Here is a 20394-nt window from a genome sequence, read left to right on the forward strand (position 1 = left end):
GTGTCTGCCCTGAGGTCGTGAGTTCAAACCCCGGCGGAGTCATACCAAAGACTATAAAAATGGGACCTATTACCTCCCTGCTTGGTACTCAGCATCAGAGGTTGGAATTGGGGGTTAAATCCTCCACTTCCCAGGCGGTGAGGATGATGGGTCAAATGCAGAGGATAATTTCACCACATCTAGTGTGTGTGTGACAATCAATGGTACTTTAACTTTAACTTTAAGTATGTCTGCAAGCAACATGGGAAAATATTAACCGGCCCCTCAATTGCAACCTGGAAATATCAAATAATTTTTTTAAATTCGGATTTTTAGCACGGTGGAAGAGGGGATAGTGCGTCTGCCTCACAGTAAAAAGGTCTTGAGTAGTCCTGGGTTCAATCCCGGGCTCGGGATCTTTCCACTGAGGGACCTGTTTTTGTTTGTTTATTCATGGTGTGCACTTCTGCCCCATCCCCTTTTGTTACACTTTTTGGACTCTTTAAATTTTCCCTTTTTGTAATTCTACCTGGCCTCCCGTCTCTGCATCCTGGGGTCACCTCTTTGACCCTTTTCCTAAAATCTTTCACTTTTCAAATTGAACTACTAACAAAAATCAAGTAGTCTGCCTGACTGAGATGCACATGTATGAATTATTATGCCGAATAGACAGTTGTGTGCTAACAAATTATGAGTAACAAAACAAACAGGAACAGAGTCGGTGTGTGTCTGCTCTAGTTGACATTAGTGTGCGTCTAATGCATGCTGATCTCCGCACACAGGCGGCTCTCTGGTCTATTTATTTACACAAACAGCAGCACGTGTGTCTGACACTTGTGTGCATTTTCTGAGCGTCGTTCACGTGGACAAACGCCATCAGCCTCCTTCTTGCAATCGTGTAGAATAATGGTCAAATTAAATTAAAAGGCTGCCTAAAGACGTGGCGACACAGTCAAGAATGGCAGTCGCTCGCTCAGAAGCTTTCTGTGAAGAAGAGGATTTTCTACAATAAAGCTTGTTTGTTTACCACCACTGTGTTCTTCCTTTTGTTTTAACTCCATTCTATAGGTTCTTTTAGGCACAGGAAAATCAATTATTTAGAACACCATAAGCTTTTTGTGCTTCTAAAATACCCCTGACGCATAATTCAATGCCTTATTTTTGTTTGTTTTTTACTTTATAAAATGGATTTATTCAATGTTTGGCATAGCCAGACCGGAGCAGGAGGGGACAGAAAGATGAAAAACAAAGGGGGGAAATGCAAAAGCAAGAAGGGGATAAGACAGACAACAACAAAAACAAGAACAGAACAGTAAATTAAATCAGCAAATATGATGTATGATACGAAAAATGATAGCAAAGAACAAGTTAGTGAAGTAGACAGTAATACCACAGATTGACAATGAACTTCATTGCACTATAAATGGAACACGAAAAATACCAATAGAAATAAAAATATTGATAATTAGATATTTTTTGTCGATATCCGATATTCCGATACTGTCCATCTTAATTACCGATTCCGATATCAACCAATACCGATATATACTGTCGTAGAATTAACAAATTATTATTCCTAATTTTGTTGTGATGCCCCGCTGGATGCATTAAACAATGTGACAAGGTTTTCCAAAATAAATCAACTCAAGTTATGGAAAAAAATGCCAAATTGGCACTACCATATTTATTATTGCAGTCACAAAGTACATTATTTTTTTTGACATTGGTAAAAAAAGCAGCATGGAATTTGGGACATGCTGTCCCTGAGAGAGCATGAGGAGGTTGAGGTGTGCGGGGTTGGGAGGGGGCGGGGTTGAGGTGGGGGAAGAGGGGGCTTTCGGGGGTGTATATTGTAGCGCCCTGGAAGAGTTAGTGCTGCAAAGGGTTCTGGGTATTTGTTCTGTTGTGTTTATGTTGTGTTACAGTGTGGATGTTCTCCCAACATGTGTTTGTCATTGTTGTTTGGTGTGGCTTCACAGTGTGGCGCATATTAGTAACAGTGTTTAAGTTGTTTATACGGCCACTCTCAGTGTGACCTGTATGGCTGTTGACCAAGTATGATTTGCATTCACTTGTGTGTGTGAATAGCTGTAGATAGTATATGATTGGGCTGGCACGCAAAGGCAGTGCCTTTAAGGCTTATTAGCGCTCCGTTGTTCTCCCTACGTCCGTGTACCACTCCATACAGTGGCGTTTCAAAAAGTCATACATTTTACTTTTTGAAGCCGATACCGATAATTTCGGATATTACATTTTAAAGCATTTATCGGCCATTAATATCGGCAATCCGATATTATCGGACATTTTTATTGATACTGAATAATAATAATAACAATAATTACCTCAATTATCAACGATGCAATTGTTTCAAATTCAACAACACATAAATGTAATGCAAACTTGAAACACAAAAGAATCAGATAAATGGAGGGGGAGAAAGAGAAGCAGACCATATAAACCTCTTAGATTGTTATAGTAAAAATAGTATAAGCTTCATCAGTGTGCCGTGTTTTACCCGGTCTCCACTAGGGGAACAATGTTAATATGTTTGAAGAAACGTGATTGCAAGCAAAAGTGTATGTATGCCTACTGTATTTGCTTTTGTACGTGCAGTATATGTATATGTATATTTGTACCTTTAATGTGCGTGTGGATGTATGTACCGGGCTTCTTATTTAACTAGGAACTAAATATTAGAAACAGCCCATCTCGGTGAGATGCCACATTTTATAAGTCAATCAAAAGTCAATATTATTGTCTTTGACAGCATCTCTCTTTTATTGGACCTGATTTAATGTTCTTTTCAATTCATGAATGAGTGGAATTAAAGTACCGTATTTTTTGGAGTATAAGTCGCTCTGGAGTACAAGTCGCACCTGCCGAAAATGCATAATAAAGAAGGAAAAAACAATTATAAGTCGCACGAGTATAAGTCGCATTTTTGGGGGAATTTATTTGATAAAACCCAACACCAAGAATAGACATTTGAAAGGCAATTCCTAATCGCTAAATCCCATGAAATCTTATACGTGTAGTCTCTTACGTGAATGAGCTAAATAATATTATTTGATACATTATGATAATGTGTTAATAATTTCCCACATAAGTCGCTCCTGAGTATAAGTCGCACCCCTGGCCAAACTATGAAAAAACTGCAACTTATAGTCCGAAAAATATGGTATCTACTTATTTAATCACTAACCTCATTAAATAGACTTCCAAATGAAACAAGACAAAATGAGACAAAATAATACAAACGAAACAAAACAAAACCGAATAAAAGGAGACACAACAAAACAAAATGAAACAAAAAAAAACCCAAAGGAAACGAAACTCAACAAAAAACAAAAACAAACAAAACAAGACAAAAAAAAAAAACGGAAAAAAAAAAAACAACAACAAGGCAAACCAAAAGAAAATTGGACAAAACAAAAAAAGAATGACACAAACAAAACAAAAAACAAAACCAGACAAAACTAAACAAAAACAAACAAATGGGACAGCGTGTGTTTTGGTCACTGAAGGATTAGTAATCTTCATTTGTCAAAAATTACCAACTTTGTTGTCCGTTACCAAGTCTGACAATGACTAGAACACACTTGTATCTGTTTCCTGGAAGAAGTAACCAGAAGTCGGAATTGTGCTGTTTTGGAAACGGAAGTAAATACGCTGAGGAAAGAAGTTCCGCTAATGCATAAAATGACCAAAATACTGTAAATATTGTACATATTACATCTTGTTATGAATGTGTCTCCTACTGCACTTGCAGTGTGTATAAAACATTGATGGAGGTTTTTGAAGTTATTTTAGAGGGCTTTGAACGGTGACTCCCATTAGATGCATTTTGCAAGCCTTTTTTTTTATAATCTTTAGGATTCTAAAAAAACCATATGTGTCTTGTCTCTCAGAATGATTGTGAACGATAGGCAAAATTCCCCCCCAAAAATGCAGTTCCCCATTAAAATGCAAAAAAAAGAAAATAAAAGAAATAAAGCGTGTTTTTCGTCCTATTAGCTGACATTTACACTAAACCACAACGCCAGGTAGAGGGCCAGTAAACACGGGCCTGCGGGTCATGAGTTCAAGATCCCTGACGGTTTCGGACACCCCTGTCCTAAAGCATCCCAATTTAAGTAGGCATGGCCTATATGCGTGTCGGATACAGATCGACAACCATGAGGACGTACAGTTCACAATGTCCGTTTCTGCAGCTTTATTGCTGTTAAATGTCAACGAGGCACTCCATCGCGGCCCCGCGGGACACACATAAAGCTTTGTGGGCGCGTGGTGGCGCACACTAATTTGATTAATGATTAGCCGTATGACACCTTACAGTGTGACAAGGGACATAATAGAAGCTTGGGGAGCGCCTTGTGCATTTTAAAAGGGACAAGCTTTCCATTTGACATATTTAATATATGCACATTTTTGATGTATGTAAGGTATAATAGCTGTTTGACGGAGGCAGGATGCCTATGGTGGTGCTTCCAAACCACACTTAACCAAGCACGCCTATGGGACTTTCATGTCAAGGCAGAATTTTGTATCATTGGATCTAGAAAAAACAGTAGCTTTACTACTCTCTCCAGCAATAACCTTTATGAACAGTTCCAGTTCGGTTTTACGCCCTCACCTCAGTACAGAAACAGCTCTTGTCAAAATTACAAATGACCTTGTATTGGCAGCTGACTCGGGACTCAAATCCATTCTCATCCCCCTTGATCTGAGCGCCCTATTTGACACCATTTGTCATTCCATGGTGGAAGACGGGTTAGTGCGTCTGCCTCACTATACGAAAGTCCTGGGTTCGATCCTGCGCTCGGGATCTGTCTGTGTGGAGTTTGCATGTTCTCCCCGTGACTGCGTGGGTTCCCGCCGGGTACTCCAGCTTCCTCCCACCTCCAAAGAAATGCACCTGGGGATAGGTTGATTGGCAAGACTAAATTGGCCCTCGTGTGTTAATTTTTGTTTGTCTGTCTGTGTTGGCCCTGCGATAAGATAGCGGTTTGTCAAGGGTGTACACTGCCTTCCTCCCGAATGCAGCTGAGATAGGCTCTGCGTGTCCCGAACACGATAGAAAATGGATGGATGGATGGATTCCACCCTCCTTCACCGGCTAGGTTTATCAGACACACTCCTAGCCTGGTTTCCTATCTTTCTGAGTACGAATGTACTCAGTTCATCCAGTTAAAATCATTCTCATCTCATTCATCCCCCCTATCTCCAGATGTAACCTAGGGCTCGGCCCTATACTTTTCATCAACTACCTGCTTCTCCTTGGTCAGATCTCTCTCTGGGAATTCAATCGATCGCAACTGGACTGTTTGGCTTGTCTTAGGAAGACGTTTGGCCTCTCATTTGAGTAGGCTTCATCAGTTTATGCCCATTGGTCAGATCTAGTGTCAGACTTAGATTATTTCTAATATTTTGCTAAACTACCGGTAATAAAACACAATATTCATTCTTTACACATGCAAAGCTTTTCTTTTCGTCACTCACACCAGGCCATACAACATGCCTTGCTGCGATGACTCATACAGCCTTCCTGTTGATGGCACTCTAAGCCGCAGTTGCCACTTCCTTCTGAGAAGAGTCCAATTTTAATAAAATCCAGAAGAAATATTGGTCCATTAATACTTGGGAATTTAGTTGTCATGCGCTTTGTTAGAGAACATGAAGTTGTGTACAAACGGCAACATTGAACAGTTTGTCTTTCAAGAATTTAGAGACAGTAAAATGGCATTCACCTGCAAAAGGTAATTTTGCATTTCAGCTTCATCCTGCAATTATAGTTTTTAGCTGAAATTTCTTTAGTCAGTCTCTCCGGGATTTTACGACGCAATTTATGCAAACTCACCCAATCTTGCGGCTTTGCAACTTTGTTGAATTCCTGCAATTTCCTCTTATATTTGGCCAATCGAATTTATCCCAGCAGGACTCAAATGCAACACACCTGTCGAACCCAGTGCTTCTCAAATAGTGGTGAGGTGTCACGGCGGTAGCTTTACAGTATTAGCATATTTTTTATTCTTAAACACAAGCCTCCAGCTAGGTGACATCACTGCTTGAACTAATGAACAGACTCAACCAGGAAATGTATGAGTACACATATGACCCTTCAGTTTAGCATTAATGAGGTTATAAATCAATCAATCAATCAATGTTTATTTATATAGCCCTAAATCCAAGATGGCGCTGCTGTAGTGGCTGCTGTTGGCGGGAGCTCTGTGCTCTTGTGTCATCCTTTTTGTGTTTCCCTCTTGTTTTCATGTGTTATTATATTTTTTTGCCTTTTGGGACTGTGTGACAAGGGGGGGCACTTTCGTGACCTCTGTGGTGCTTTTTTGTGGACTTCTGGATCTGCCTCCCGGGAGCCTTTTGGCCATGGGACCAGCTGCTGGGTCTCTGCCACACCAGAGTCGATTTGGAGGGACTGGAGGAAATGCGGATGAGGGGACAGGGCTGCGGAGCTAGCACTGAGCGCTGGGACGGAGAGGCTTCTTGGTGTCTTGGCTGGGTGAGCAGGTGTCGGATACCTCAGTCACCTTGGACGTATCCTCGCTCATCCATTCGGACTTGACACTGGCCGAGAGTGGAGTCGGCTCTCTTGGTTGCTTTGTTGGGTCTGCTTCTGTCTCTGGCCATGCTCCCTCCACCCCAGCGGACGATGGTGTGGAACACCGCAGAGGCCACCACAGTCGATATGTTTCTTTTACTTTTTATTCATAGCTGTAGCATGTAGAAGTGTCTAGTTGTATCCGCTTTTTTAATGTCTTTAATGTCCTCTGTGTTCTTTGATGTTTGATGTTTCCCTCTTACATGTGTGTAAGAGGGATGTGTACTATGGCTATGAGTTGCTTTTTTCCCTTGGCCTCAGTCTGCACCCCTCTCCAGGGGCTCAGGCTTAGACCGATTTTTTAATTTTGTTTTAATCTTCTATTTTTTTTCTCCCCCCCCCTTTGTTTACCTTTATCGCACCTTTTTTGTAAGGGGCGCTGGAAGCCGGCAGACCCGTCAGCGATCCTGTTCTGTCTCCCTGTAATGTTTGTCTGATCTTGAATGGGATTGTGCTGAAAATTTAAATTTTCCTGAAGGAACTCTCCTGACGGAATAAATAAAGTACTATCTGATCTAATCTAATCACTAGTGTCTCAAAGGGCTGCACAAACCGCAACACAAACCACTACGACATCCTCGGTAGGCCCACATAAGGGCAAGGAAAACTCACACACAGTGGGACGTCGGTGACAATGATGACTAAAAGAACCTTGGAGAGGACCACATATGTGGGCAACCCCCCACCCCCTCTAGGGGACCGAAAACAATGGATGCCGAGCGGGTCTAACATGATACTGTGAAAGTTCAATCCATAGTGGATCCAACACAGCCGCGAAAGTCCCGTCCACAGCGGAGCCAGCAGGAAACCATCCTAAGCGGAGGCGGATCAGCAGCGCAGAGATGTTCCCAGCCGATACACAGGCGAGCGGTCAGTGATTAACCTGCGACAAAACTTGGTTCTCTGGTCCAATACCAGCAATGTGTCCTCATCGTTGAACTGACGGTCCGTTGGGAAATTGCCATTATTAAGGCATACGAAAAGAAAAGGCTTGCAAAGCAGAGGAGCTAGGCTGGAGCGTAAGGATGCGTCCAGTAGAGGTGGGCTTTAGAGGCTTTGTAGCCAGCTCCACTTCAGGGCTCCTAAAGGAGATGTGTATCAGAGATCAAGCCCAACAGAAGGCAATCAAAGGACTTGCCATTGTCACCAAAAGCAGCAGCTACTGGCTGTGGCTAAAATTTAAAGACACTGATACAAAATGACCGCATGGAGCCGCCGAACAACACATACCCAGGCCTGATCAACGTGTGGTGAGTCAGCCTCGGACAAGGGTGTATTGTGATAAAGGGCCAAAACACCAACTGATGGTGTGTTTGGCGACCCCTAGTGGTCAGTGCAAATCACACTCAAGAATATTTCCAACCCCCTTTAAGTAGTATTGTGCTGATTTCATCAAGCATCGTAGTCTTATCAAGCAATCAGTTCAGGGGGTGTGTGAACATACTTTTGTCTTCTCGCTAGGGCGTGATAGAAAATAATTGAGAACCACTGATTTACACGGAGGACAAGTAGTACACAGACTTTGATCCTGTACTAAAGTATTAAAGGTATATCAGGTGTTACGTATATATATATATATATATATATATATATATATATATATATATATATATATATATATATATATATATATTTGTATTTACACAAACATCATGATACAAAAATGGATAAGTATGTTTTGTTCCAAATAGGTTCCTATGTTAAGTTAACATTATATGGCTTTATCCTCTCGTAAAAATGCATTCTGTGGTGGCAGGGATTATTTTTCCCATGGCATGTGTGGTTCCCCTTATTGGTTGGGCTAAACATTATTGCATAAATTAAATACAGATATCTTTAAAGTTTAATCATTGGACCAACTTTTATAGTGGGGAGTTCATGATAAGGTGTCAGGGTGGGGCGTGAGAAAACACCACAAGTTTTCAGCTAGGTGGAATGTGAGTGCCAGCAACTACAAACCTTGTTTCCATATGAGTTGGGAAATTGTGTTAGATGTAAATATAAATGGAATACAATGATTTGAAAATCATTTTCAACCCATATTCAGTTGAATATGCTACAAATACAACATATTTTTTGTAAATAATCATCCATCCATCCATTCTCTACCGCTTATTCCCTTTTTAATCATTTACTTTAGAATTTGATGCCAGCAACACGTGACAAAGAAGTTGGGAAAGGTGGGAATAAATACTGATAAAGTTGAGGAATGCTCATCAAACACTTATTTGGAACATCCCACAGGTGTGCAGGCTAATTGGGAACAGGTGGGTGCTGATGGAGATAGATATATTTTTAAATCATAGTCATATTTTAGAACCGCTAAGTATTGGCCATGCATAGACCTTGAAGGTTGGAATGTAGCGAGAAGTCAAAACACTCTTCTTATCTCAAATGTCCCAGGCTTAGGAGGAGGGAGAGAGGAGAAGAAGTGGGGCGAGTGAGAGGGGGTAAGAGGCGAAACTTCCGTAGTATGGTCAGATCAACTAGGGCGATGTGAATTGAATGTGTCGTGCATAGATTTGGTCTCCCAAAGCTTTGGTAATAAAATATCAAGATAAGTTACTCTGTTTCAGGGTTAATTTAAAACCATCTTATGTCTCATCTAACGAATGTGGGGGGTGACCGGCAGAAGACCGGATCAAAACACAACAGTGCCATGATTGGGTATAAAAACAGCTTCCCAAAAAAATGCTCAGTCTTTCACAAGAAAGGATGGGGCAAGGTACAACCCTTTGTCCACAACTGCGTGAGCAAATAGTCAAAAAGTTTAAGAACAACATTTCTCAAAGTGAAATTGCAAGAAATTTAGGGATTTCGACATCTACATTCCATAATATCATCAAAATGTTCAGAGAATCTGTCCGGAAAACCAACATTGAATGACCGTGACCTTCGAGCCCTCAGATGGCACCGTATCAAAAACCGACATCAATCTCTAAAGGATATCACCACATGGGCTCAGAAACACTTCAGAAAACTACTGTCACTAAATACAGTTCATCACTACATCTGTAAGTGCAAGTTAAAGCACTACTATGCATTTATCAACAACATCCAGAAACGCCGCCGACTTCTCTGGGCCTGAGATCATCTAAGATGGACTGATGCAAAGTGGAAAAGTGCTCTGTGGTCTGACAAGTCCACATTTCAAATTGCTTTTGGAAATATTCGACATCGTGTCAACCGGATCAAAGGGGAAGCGAACCATCCAGACTGTTATTGACGCAAAGTTCAAAAGCCAGCTCCTGTGATGGTATGGGGGTGCTTTTCCCAACTCATATGGAAACAGGGTTTGTATAGATAAATATATAAATATTTTCAGGTTCTTAATTATATTACAATTTAGTGGGACGTGAAAAAAGTTGTGTACCCAGAATAATAACTAAGAGGCACTGGTCTAACCAATCAATTGTCGCCCTGCATCTTCACTTCCTTGTTTACATTGACAGAGAGGCATTTGTTCACTCATTCATTACCGTATTTTTTTAGCTGTAAGGCGTACTTAAAAGCCTTTCATTTTCTCAAAACTCGACAGTGCGCCTTATATCCCGGTGCGCATAATGTACGGAATAATTTTGGTTATGCTTACCGACCTCGAAGCTATTTTATTTGGTACATGGTAAATGAAAAGTGTGACCAGTAGATGGCAGTCACTTTGGTTAGCATTTGGGAGAGTGACCGTGCCAGCAACCTGAGGGTTTCTGGTTCAATGCCCACCTTCTACCAACCTCGTCACGTTCGTTGTGTCCTTGAGCAAGATACTTCACCCTTGCTCCTGATACATTATTTTAATGGAATAAAATAATGTTGATCAGTAGTTGGGAAGCAGTAGGACAAACCAGCAGTAAAATTGATCATTTTTAACCAACTATTGGGTGAAGGAGCGCTAAATCGCACAACCCAATAGTTGGTTTAGGAATAACCCAACATAGTAGTGAGCATACCTCAGTTTTTGTGTTAAATAAAGTCAACCCAATGGTTGGGTTATGAACCAACCAACATGGAGTTACCATAACTCAACTTTTGGGTTAAATAATTGAAAGCAAAAGTTGGGTTGTAAAAATAACCCAAAATGTTGAGTTTAAATAACCCAAATAAGGGGTTTGTCCTTTTCTGAACCAGAAGTTAGGTTAAAATTGGGTTATTTTTTTAAACCAATATTTTTTACTATGCGCTTAATTTGTGGACCCCAATTTGTAAAAGGTATGTCTGGTTTGTGTGCTTAGATGTTGTGTTGTGCTAGCTCGTAGCATATAGCCTACCATGTTTACCTTTTTGTAAATGACTTCACTGAAGTAAAAAAAGACCAACCTTGTGTGCTTATTGGAGGACAGATGTTAACTAACTGTCCAAGTACACATGCTGCAGGACTGCTTGTATCAAAAGTGCTTTTATCAGAAATTTTAGATGCTAGACATTATATTCAGATACTTGTGTTTGCCAAAATCAGACAGATATCCAATACCAATACTGAATTGGGAAATCCTATTGACCTTGAGAAAAGTCAGTGTGAATATGATACATTTGCCAATCCACACTTTCGTGGGCCAAATCAAACGACTCGACGAGTCAAATTTGGCCCTCGCACCCTACTTTGGGCACCACTGAGATTGTGGATGATCCCTGCTGTACATAACATTCTATTCACTATTGTTTTACCTGTTTCACAGAAATATTACTATTTACTTCACGTGCAAATTTAAAATTTTCCTGAGGGAACTCTCCTGAAGGAAACAATAAAGTATACCTTTCTAGCTATCTTATCAACCTATCTATTTATCCATCTAAATTATGTTTTAATTAAAGCAAATATTTTTCATCGACAATTAAGAATTTTCCATAAAACAGATAATTTAACTTGCATCCAATAAAATGTGAATGTGAGTGTGAATGTTGTCTATCTGTGTTGGCCCTGTGATGAGGTGGCGCCTTGTCCAGGGTGTAAACTGCCTTCCGCCCGATTGTAGCTGAGATAGGCTCCAGCGCAATGGATGGATGGATGGACAATAAAACAATAGGGTGGAAAATACTTCAAGAATGCTTTATTTTATCTGAATGTTCAAAGTATAGGCCGGGGATTTGTGTTTATTTATGTATTTGTATTGTAGTATTAACGGTATTTTTTAGATCAAAATCGCAGTTTTTTTCATAGTTATTTGAATAACTTTTACCATAATAATGTTACGTTACCATACCAGGCACGTTCTCACATCGTTATTTATGTGTCATATAACGTATTCAGCCTGTTGTTCACTATTCTTTATTTCTTTTAAGTTGCCTTTCAAATGTCTATTCTTGGTGTTGGATTTTATCAAATAAATTTCCCCCAAAAATGCGACTTATACTCTAGTGCAGGGGTCGGCAACCCGCGGCTCTGGAGCCAAATGCGGCTCTTTAGCGCCGCCCTAGTGGCTCTCTGGAGCTTTTTCTAAAATATATATAAAAATTAAAATGATGAGGGGAAAAAAAACACATTTTTCGTTTTAATTTTGTTTCTGTTGGAGGACAAACATGACACACACCTTCCTAATTGCTATAAATCACACTGTTTATATTAAACATGCTTTACTGATTCGAGTAATTGGCGAGCACTGTTTTGTCCTACTCATTATGGCGGTCCTTGAACTCACCCTCGTTTGTTTGTATGCATAACTTTCTCCGACTTTCTAAGACGTGTTTAATGCCACTTCTTTTTCTGTCTAATTTTCTCCACCAAACTTATAACGTTGCGCATGAATGCACAAAGGTGAGTTTTGTTGATGTTATTGACTTGTGTGGAGTGTGCTAATCAGACATATTTGGTCACTGCATGACTGTAAGCTAATCGCTGCTAACATGCTATTTAGGCTAGCTATATGTCAGGGGTCGGGAACCTTTTTGGCTGAGAGAGCCATGCAAGCCAAATATTTCAAAATGTATATCCGTTAGAACCATACCATATTTTTTAACACTGAATACAAATGCGTGCGTTTTTTAAGTAAGACCAACATTTTTAGGGTATAATGACTCTGTAATTCTTTTTAATAACATTGATTTTTCTTGAACAGGTGTGGTAGAAAACGGATGGATGGATTAAAATGCAAGAGAATGTTTTATATTTTGAACATTATTTTTAACATCGTGACTACCAGTGGAATTATTCATTACTTATCGTGTTAACCAATCTCAGCTAAGATTTATCCGAGAGCCAGATGTAGCCATCAAAAGAGACACATCTGGCTCTAGAGCCATAGGTTCCCTACCCCTGCTATATGTACATATTGCATTACGATGCCTCATTTGTAGCTATATTTGAGCTCATTTAGTTTCCTTTAAGTCCTCATAATTCAATTTATATCTCATGACACACTATCTGTATGTAATATGGCTTTTTATTTTTTTGCGGCTCCAAACAGATTTGTTTTTGTACTTTTGGTCCAATATGGCTCTCAACATTTTGGGTTGCCGACCCCTGCTCTACTGCGACTTATGTTTTTTCTTCTTTATTATGCAGTTTGTGCGATTTATACTCCGGAGCGGTTTATAATCCGAAAAATACGGTAAACCAACACCTTTGTAAATGTTCTTCTTGTTAATTGGCTTTAAGTACTTTTCATGATTTGTAGTAAATCTAAAGCAGGGGTGTCAAACTCAAATACAAAGTGAGCCAAAATTTAAAACTGAACAAAGCCGCGGGCCGAGGTTGAACTATTAATCCTTTAATAGGGACCCAAACAAGTTTTGCATTGAATATTGACCAAGCGAGGCTTATATAACTTTATAGTGACATGCAAAATCGAGTTTTAAATAATAGTAATTAAAAAATATCAATGACATATCAAATAAAATAAAAATACAAATTGTATGCCTCTTTTCGGCGGCGGGTTTGAGTTGGGGCGGGGTTTGGTGGTAGCAGGGGCGTATATTGTAGCGTCCCGGAAGAGTTAATGATGCAAGGGGTTCTGGGTATTTGTTCAGTTGTTTTTATGTTGTGTTACGGTGCGGATGTTCTCCCGAAATGTGTTTGTCATTCTTGATTCCTGTTTGCTGTGGGTTCACAGTGTGGTGTATATTTGTAACAGTGTTAAAGTTATTAATACGGCCACCCTCAGTGTGACCTGTATGGCTGTTGACCAAGTATGCTTTGCAAACACTTGTGTGTGTGTATGAGCCGCATATATTATGTGAGTGGGCCGTGACGCTGTTTGTATGGAGGAAAAGCGGACGTGGCGACATGTAGAGAACGCCAAAGGCAGTGCTTTTACGGCCCGCCCCCAATATTATTGTCCGGGTAGAAATCGGGAGAAATTCGGGAGGGGCACTGAACTTCGGGAGTCTCCCGGGAAAAACGGGAGGGTTGACGAGTATGAGTATTAGTGGTGAATGCGGTGTTACAGCGGCGGGCCAGCTCTAATGTTCATTTGATATTGCCTCAAGGGCCAAATGAAATTACATGGCGGGCCAAATTTGGCCCGCGGGCCAGAGTTTGATACCCATGATCTAAAGGCAAATTAAACTTCTTCAAATTAATTGAAATTCTACATTCAGAAATGTGCACCGAGTTTCATGCCAAATCTGAAAGAAACAGACTTTCTCTTGATTGCAATTAAGTTTTGGGTGCGATGGCATGTACCTAATGAAGTGACTTGTTCTCACCTTCACGGGGGGCCGCGGGGTCCCAGGCGGACCACATCTGCACGGAGAAGAAGGGGGTCCAGCAGACGATGTAGGCCAGCACGATGACGAAGGTCATCTTGACGGTGGTCATCTTGGCCTTGGAGATGAGTTTGACGCTGCTGACGCGCGCCAACGTGGTGCCACTTTTCCCGCCTTTGGGCGCCAAGCTGATGCACTGCTCCCTCCTGGTCTTCAGCTTGAAGTTCTGCCAGATCTTGAAGCTGATCAGGCCGTAGCACACGCTGAGGACCGCCACCGGGATGATGTAGACGGTCAGGCTGATCCACGTGATGTACGCCTTGGCGCCCCACGGCACCACGAAGTCCCCCCAGCAGTCGTACACTCCGGAGCCGGCCGAGCCCACCTCTGTCAGGGAGAAGATGAACATCTGCGGCACGCTGAGGAGCATGCTGAGGATCCAGGAGAACACCACGTAGACGCGGTCCTTCCTGCGGTGCAAGGAGCGCAGAGGCTGGCAGATGGCGAGACACCTGTCCACGGACATGAGCACCAGCATGTAGGTGGAGGCGAACATGCCCACCACCTGCAGGTACTTGACCAGCCTGCACAGCAGGTCCGGGCCGTAGAAGCGGAAGGTGATGTCCCAGATGAGTTGGGGCAGCACCTGGAAGACGGCCACCACCAGGTCGGCGATGCTCAGGTGCTTCATGAAGTAGTACATGCGGGACTGGGAGTGTTTGACGCCGTGGATGGCCACCAGGACGCACAGGTTGCCCATCAGCGCCAAGAGGAGCACCAGGGCCAGCACGGTCACCTCCACCTTGGCCACCTCCTCGTTCCTCTTCAGGGGGTTCGTCTGGTTCGGCCCGCTGAGGACGCTCAGGTTGGACCAGGAGTCGTTGATCGCCTGCCACAAGTCGCTTTGGTTCAAAAGGCTCGTCATGGATGCGTCGGGGGCGCGCGCACCGCGGGCGAGAGCTCCTCCAAACATTCTGAGCGGGGTGTTCAAGATGCTTTCATCCTCAAAGAAAAATGACACAAAAAATAGATAATGAGTGATATATATCCGGTTTGTCAGCAAAAGTCCATAGAAAACTAAGAAAAACAGCAAGCAAAAACATCCAAACCCAAGTGAAAGTTGAAGGAAAAAGGAGCTCCTTCGTCCTCCCCTGCTAAGAATGGCAATGGGCAGCAAGACACAGCACAACAGCATAAAAGCTGCTGTCTTATCTACATATCAGTCAGGACGACACCCTCACGGCCGCGAGGAGGCGCTGTACACCCTCCTAATCTTTTTTTTTTTTTTTTTTGGAATGCATTGGTCTGACTTGCTGTGGAATGACAGCCGGAGGCAAGTGAGACAGAGAAGAAGCAGCAAAGATAGTGGAAACAACTGACAGATGCCCCGTCAATGCATCTGTGGTAAAAATAATAAAATAAAAACAAAAAATACAAATGTACAAATATATAAAGCGATGACACAATATGAAACATTCTGATGATTTTTTGACACATTTATGCAGAATATGTTATTAAATCAAGAGTGCTTGAAGGCAGCACATGCAAAACTGCTTTAAAAGTTTGGCAGATTTTACATAACAATCTTCAATTTTGATTGATGAGGTTTTTCTAAAATCTTGACTTTCACAAAGTATCATCAGGTGAGGTCACGCCAGAGACTTCAGCTTAGTCACCACTAAAGACATCCATCCATCCATCTTCTTATGCTTATCCAAGGTCGGGTCGCGGGGGCAGCAGCCTAAGCAGAGAAGCTCAGACTTCCGTCTCCCCAGCCACTTTGTCCAGCTCCTCTCGGGGGATCCCGAGGTGTTCCCAGGCCAGCCGGGAGGCATAGTCTTCACAACATGTCCTGACTAAATCAAGAGTGCTTGAAGGCAGCACATGCAAAACTGTTTTAAAAAATTGGCAGATTTTACATAACAATCTTCAATTTTGATTGATAAGGTTTTTCTAAAATCTTGACTTTCACAAAGTACCATCAGGTGAGGTCACGCCAGAGACTTCACCTTAGTCACCACTAAAAACATCCATCCATTTGCTTCCGCTCATCCAAGGTCGGGTCGCGGGGGCAGCAGCCTAAGCAGAAAAGCTCAGACTTCTGTCTCCCCCAGCCACATTTATTTATTTTTTGTTATTGTTTTAAGTTATGCACTAATTCTAATATTTTAATTTGATAACTGCAACAGAAAGCTGATATGTTCGCTGATTCTTCTTTAAATACAATATGATCCTATCAGGGTTATGCTGCCAATACTGATCATGCATGTGTGATATCAGCCAATACATGTAGTAACATTGCATTGTTCTATTTGTTTATTGTGAGTACTACATTACTTAAACTACTTCCTTAATCTATTTTATTACATGCAACTGTTTGATCAGAACAAAGGCAATACTACACAAGAACTAAACAAAACATACAATCTTTTACTCTTTTAAATCCCTTGGGCTTTACCCTGAAAGTCCTGCTGTTGCAAGGAAATTATACCCTGAATGTGTCAACATAAACAAAAACCCCAAAAAAATATTTTTCTGAAATTAGAATATCCACCTAGTCCCTTTAGAGCAAGGGTGTCAAAGTCAAGGACCACAGGCCAAATCCGGCCTGCAAATGAATTATCTATGGCCCCCAGGATGATATTTGATTAGTATTAGAACCGGCCCGCAGGCTACAGCCACCTTTTGCTGCATCAGTGTTGGTGTTAGGAATTTTCGAAATCCATCAAGTCATAAAATTGGGGTCCCACAGTAAATTTTTGGGGTGCCACTTTTTTGTAACCGTTTTTAAAAAAAATTATAAATGTATGCATTATCTCGTTATATCTCACCTTCAACAAACCCTACAAGTTGGGAAATTGTGTTAGATGTAAATATAAACAGAATACAATGATTTGCAAATCCTTTTCAACCCATATTCAATTAAATGCACTACAAAGACATGATATTTGATGTTCAAACTCGTAAACTTTATTGTTTTTTTTTGCAAATAATATTTAACTTAGAAATTCATGGCTGCAACACGTGCCAAAGTAGTTGGGAAAGGGCATGTTCACCACTGTGTTACATCACTTTTTTTTTAACAACACTCAATAAACGTTTGGGAACTGAGGAAACTAATTGTTGCAGCTTTGAAAGTGGAATTCTTTCCCATTTTTGTTTTATGTAGAGCTTCAGTCGTTCAAAGGTCCGGGGTCTCCGCTGTCGTATTTCACGCTTCATAATGCGCCACACATTTTCGTTGGGAGACAGGTCTGGATTGCAGGCGGGCCAGGAAAGTACCCGCACTCTTTTACTACGAAACCATGCAGTTGTAACACGTGGTGTGGCATTGTCTTGCTGAAATAGGCAGGGGCGTCCATGATAATGTTGCTTGGATGACAACATATGTTGTTCCAAAACCTGTATGGACCATTCAGCATTAATGGTGCCTTCACAGATGTGTAAGTTACCCATGCCTTGGGCACTAATACACCCCCATACCACCACAGATGCTGGCTTTTGAACTTTGTGCCTATAACAATCCGGATGGTTATTTTTCTCTTTGTTCTGGAGGACACCACATCCACATATTCCAAATATAATTTGACATGTGGACTCGTCAGACCACAGAATACATTTCCACTTTGCATCAGTCCATCTTAGATGAGCTCAGGCCCAGCGAAGCCAGCGGCATTCCTTGGTGTTGTTGATAAATGGGTTTTGCTTTGCATAGCAGTTTTAACTTGCACTAACAGATGTAGCAACCAACTGTAGTTACTGACAGTGGTTTTATGAAGTGTTCCTGAGCCCATGTGGTGATATCCTTTACACACCGAAGTCTGTTTTTGATGCGAAATGAGGGATCAACGGTCCATAATATTACTTACATGCAGTGATTTCTCCAGATTCTCTGAACCTTTTCATGATTTTACAGACCGTAGATGGTAAAATCCCTAAATTCCTTGCAGTAGCTCGTTGAGAAATATTGTTCTAAAACTGTTTGACAATTTGCTTACAAATCAGTGACCCTTGCCCCACCCTTGTTTGTGAATTACTTAGCATTTCATGGAAGCTGCTTTTATACCCAATCATGGCACCCACCTGTTTCAAATTAGCCTGCACACCTGTGGGATGTTCCAAATAAGTGTTTGATGAGAGTTTCTCAACTTTATCAGTATTTATTGCCACCTTTCCCAACTTCTTTGTCACGTGTTGCTGGCATCAAATTCTAAGGTTAATGATTATTTACAAAAACAAAAATGTTTATCAGTTTGAACATCAAATATGTTGTCTTTGTAGCATAGTCAACTGAATATGGGTTGAAAATGATTTTCAAACCATTGTATTCCGTTTATATTTACATCTAACACAATTTCCCAACTCATATGGAAACGGGGTTTGTACATCACCTTTTCTTTTAACAACACTCAATAAACGTTTGGGAACTGAGGAAACTAATTGTTGAAGCTTTGAAAGTGGAATTATTTCCCATTCTTGTTTTATGTAGAGCTTCAGTCGTTCAACAGTCTGGGGTCTCCGCTGTCGTATTTTACGCTTCATAATGCGCCACACACATTAGATGGGAGACAGGTCTGGACTGCAGGCGGGCCAGGAAAGTAGCCGCACTCTTTTTTTTACAAAGCCATGCTGTTGTAACACATGCTGAATGTGGCTTGGCATTGTCTTGTTGAAATCAGCAGGGGCGCCCATGAAAAAGACGGCGATTAGATGGCAACCTATGTTGTTCCAAAACCTGTATGTACCTTTCAGCATTAATGGTGCCTTCACAGATGTGTAAGTTACCCATGCCTTGGGCACTAAAGCACCCCCAAAACATCTCAGATGCGGGTTTTTTAACTTTGCGTCGATAACTGACTGGATAGTTCGCTTCCCCTTTGGTCCGGATGACAGGATGTCGAATATTTCCAAAAACAATTTGAAATGTGGACTCATCAGACCACGGAACACTTTTCCACTTTACGTCAGTCCATCTTCGATGATTTCGGGCCCAGAGTAGCCGGCGGTGTTTCTGGATGTTGTTAATAAATGACTTTCGCTTTTCATAGTACAGCTTTAACGTGCACGTACAGATGTAGCGACAAACTTTATTTAGTGAAAGTGGTTTTTTGAAGTGTTCCTAAGCCCATGTGGTGATATCCTTTAGAGATTGATGTCGGTTTTTGATACAGTGCCGTCTGAAGGATCGAAGGTCACGGTCATTCAATGTTGGTTTCTGGCTATGCCGCTTATGTGGAGTGATTTCTCCAGATTTTCTGAACCTTTTGATGATATTATGTACCGTAGATGTTAAAATCCCTAAATTTCTTGCAATTGCACTTTGAGAAACATTGTTCTTAAACCGTTTGACTATTTGCTCACGCAGTTGTGGACAAAGGGGTGTACCTCGCCACATATTTTCTTGTGAAAGACTGAGCATTTTTTGGGAAGCTGTTTTTATACCCAAACATGGCACCCACCTGTTCCCAATTAGCCTGCACACCTGTGGGATGTTCCAAATAAGTGTTTGATGAGCATTCCTCAACTTTATCAGTATTCATTTCCACCTTTCCCAACTTCTTGCCACGTGTTGCCGGCATCAGATTCTGAAGTGAATGATTATTTGCAAAATAAAAAAAATGTTTATCAGTTTGAACATCAAATTAGTTGTGTTTGTAGCATATTTAACTGAATGTGGGTTGAAAATGATTTGCAAATGATTGTATTCCTTTTATAATTACATCCAACACAATTTCCCAACTCATATGTAAACGGGGTTTGTATGTTGTGTTTTGGAAAAAGGTTGTCATAAATGTTACTTAATTCATTTTAAAAAATAATACAAAAGAAAACAATTCTTTATGCATATGTAAATTTATTCAGTTATAAACATCTGTCCATCCATCCATTCTTCTACCGTTTGTCCCGTTTGGTGTCACGGGGGGTCGCTGGAGCCTTTCTCAGCTGCATTCGGGCGTAAGGCGAGGTACACCCTGGACAAGTTGCCATTCATTGCAAAGCCAGTTATAAACATTCATTCACTTTCTTCTTTCCTTCATGGATCTAAACTTTACTTATTTTTTAAAATATTTTAATTGTAATATTTTCAGAATGTGTTTATTCCATTTTTCTCAGAAGTAAGACGGATGAAACAATCTGAAGTTGTCTTTATTTTTTAGTTT

General features: G+C 41.1%; 1 protein-coding gene across 1 annotated transcript in view; it reads right to left on the minus strand.

The window, feature by feature from the left end:
• oxtra (oxytocin receptor a) overlaps positions 1 to 15387 on the minus strand; it is a 28204-nt gene extending 12817 nt beyond the window's left edge. Inside the window, exon 1 of the mRNA XM_061922694.1 lies at positions 14234 to 15387. Coding sequence (XP_061778678.1) covers positions 14234 to 15206 — 973 coding nt within the window. The 5' untranslated portion in view covers positions 15207 to 15387. The remainder of the gene's footprint in view (positions 1 to 14233) is intronic.
• Between the last annotated feature and the right edge of the window lie 5007 nt (positions 15388 to 20394).

Source organism: Nerophis ophidion, linkage group LG16, assembly GCF_033978795.1.
Source record: "Nerophis ophidion isolate RoL-2023_Sa linkage group LG16, RoL_Noph_v1.0, whole genome shotgun sequence".
Lineage (NCBI taxonomy): Eukaryota > Metazoa > Chordata > Actinopteri > Syngnathiformes > Syngnathidae > Nerophis > Nerophis ophidion.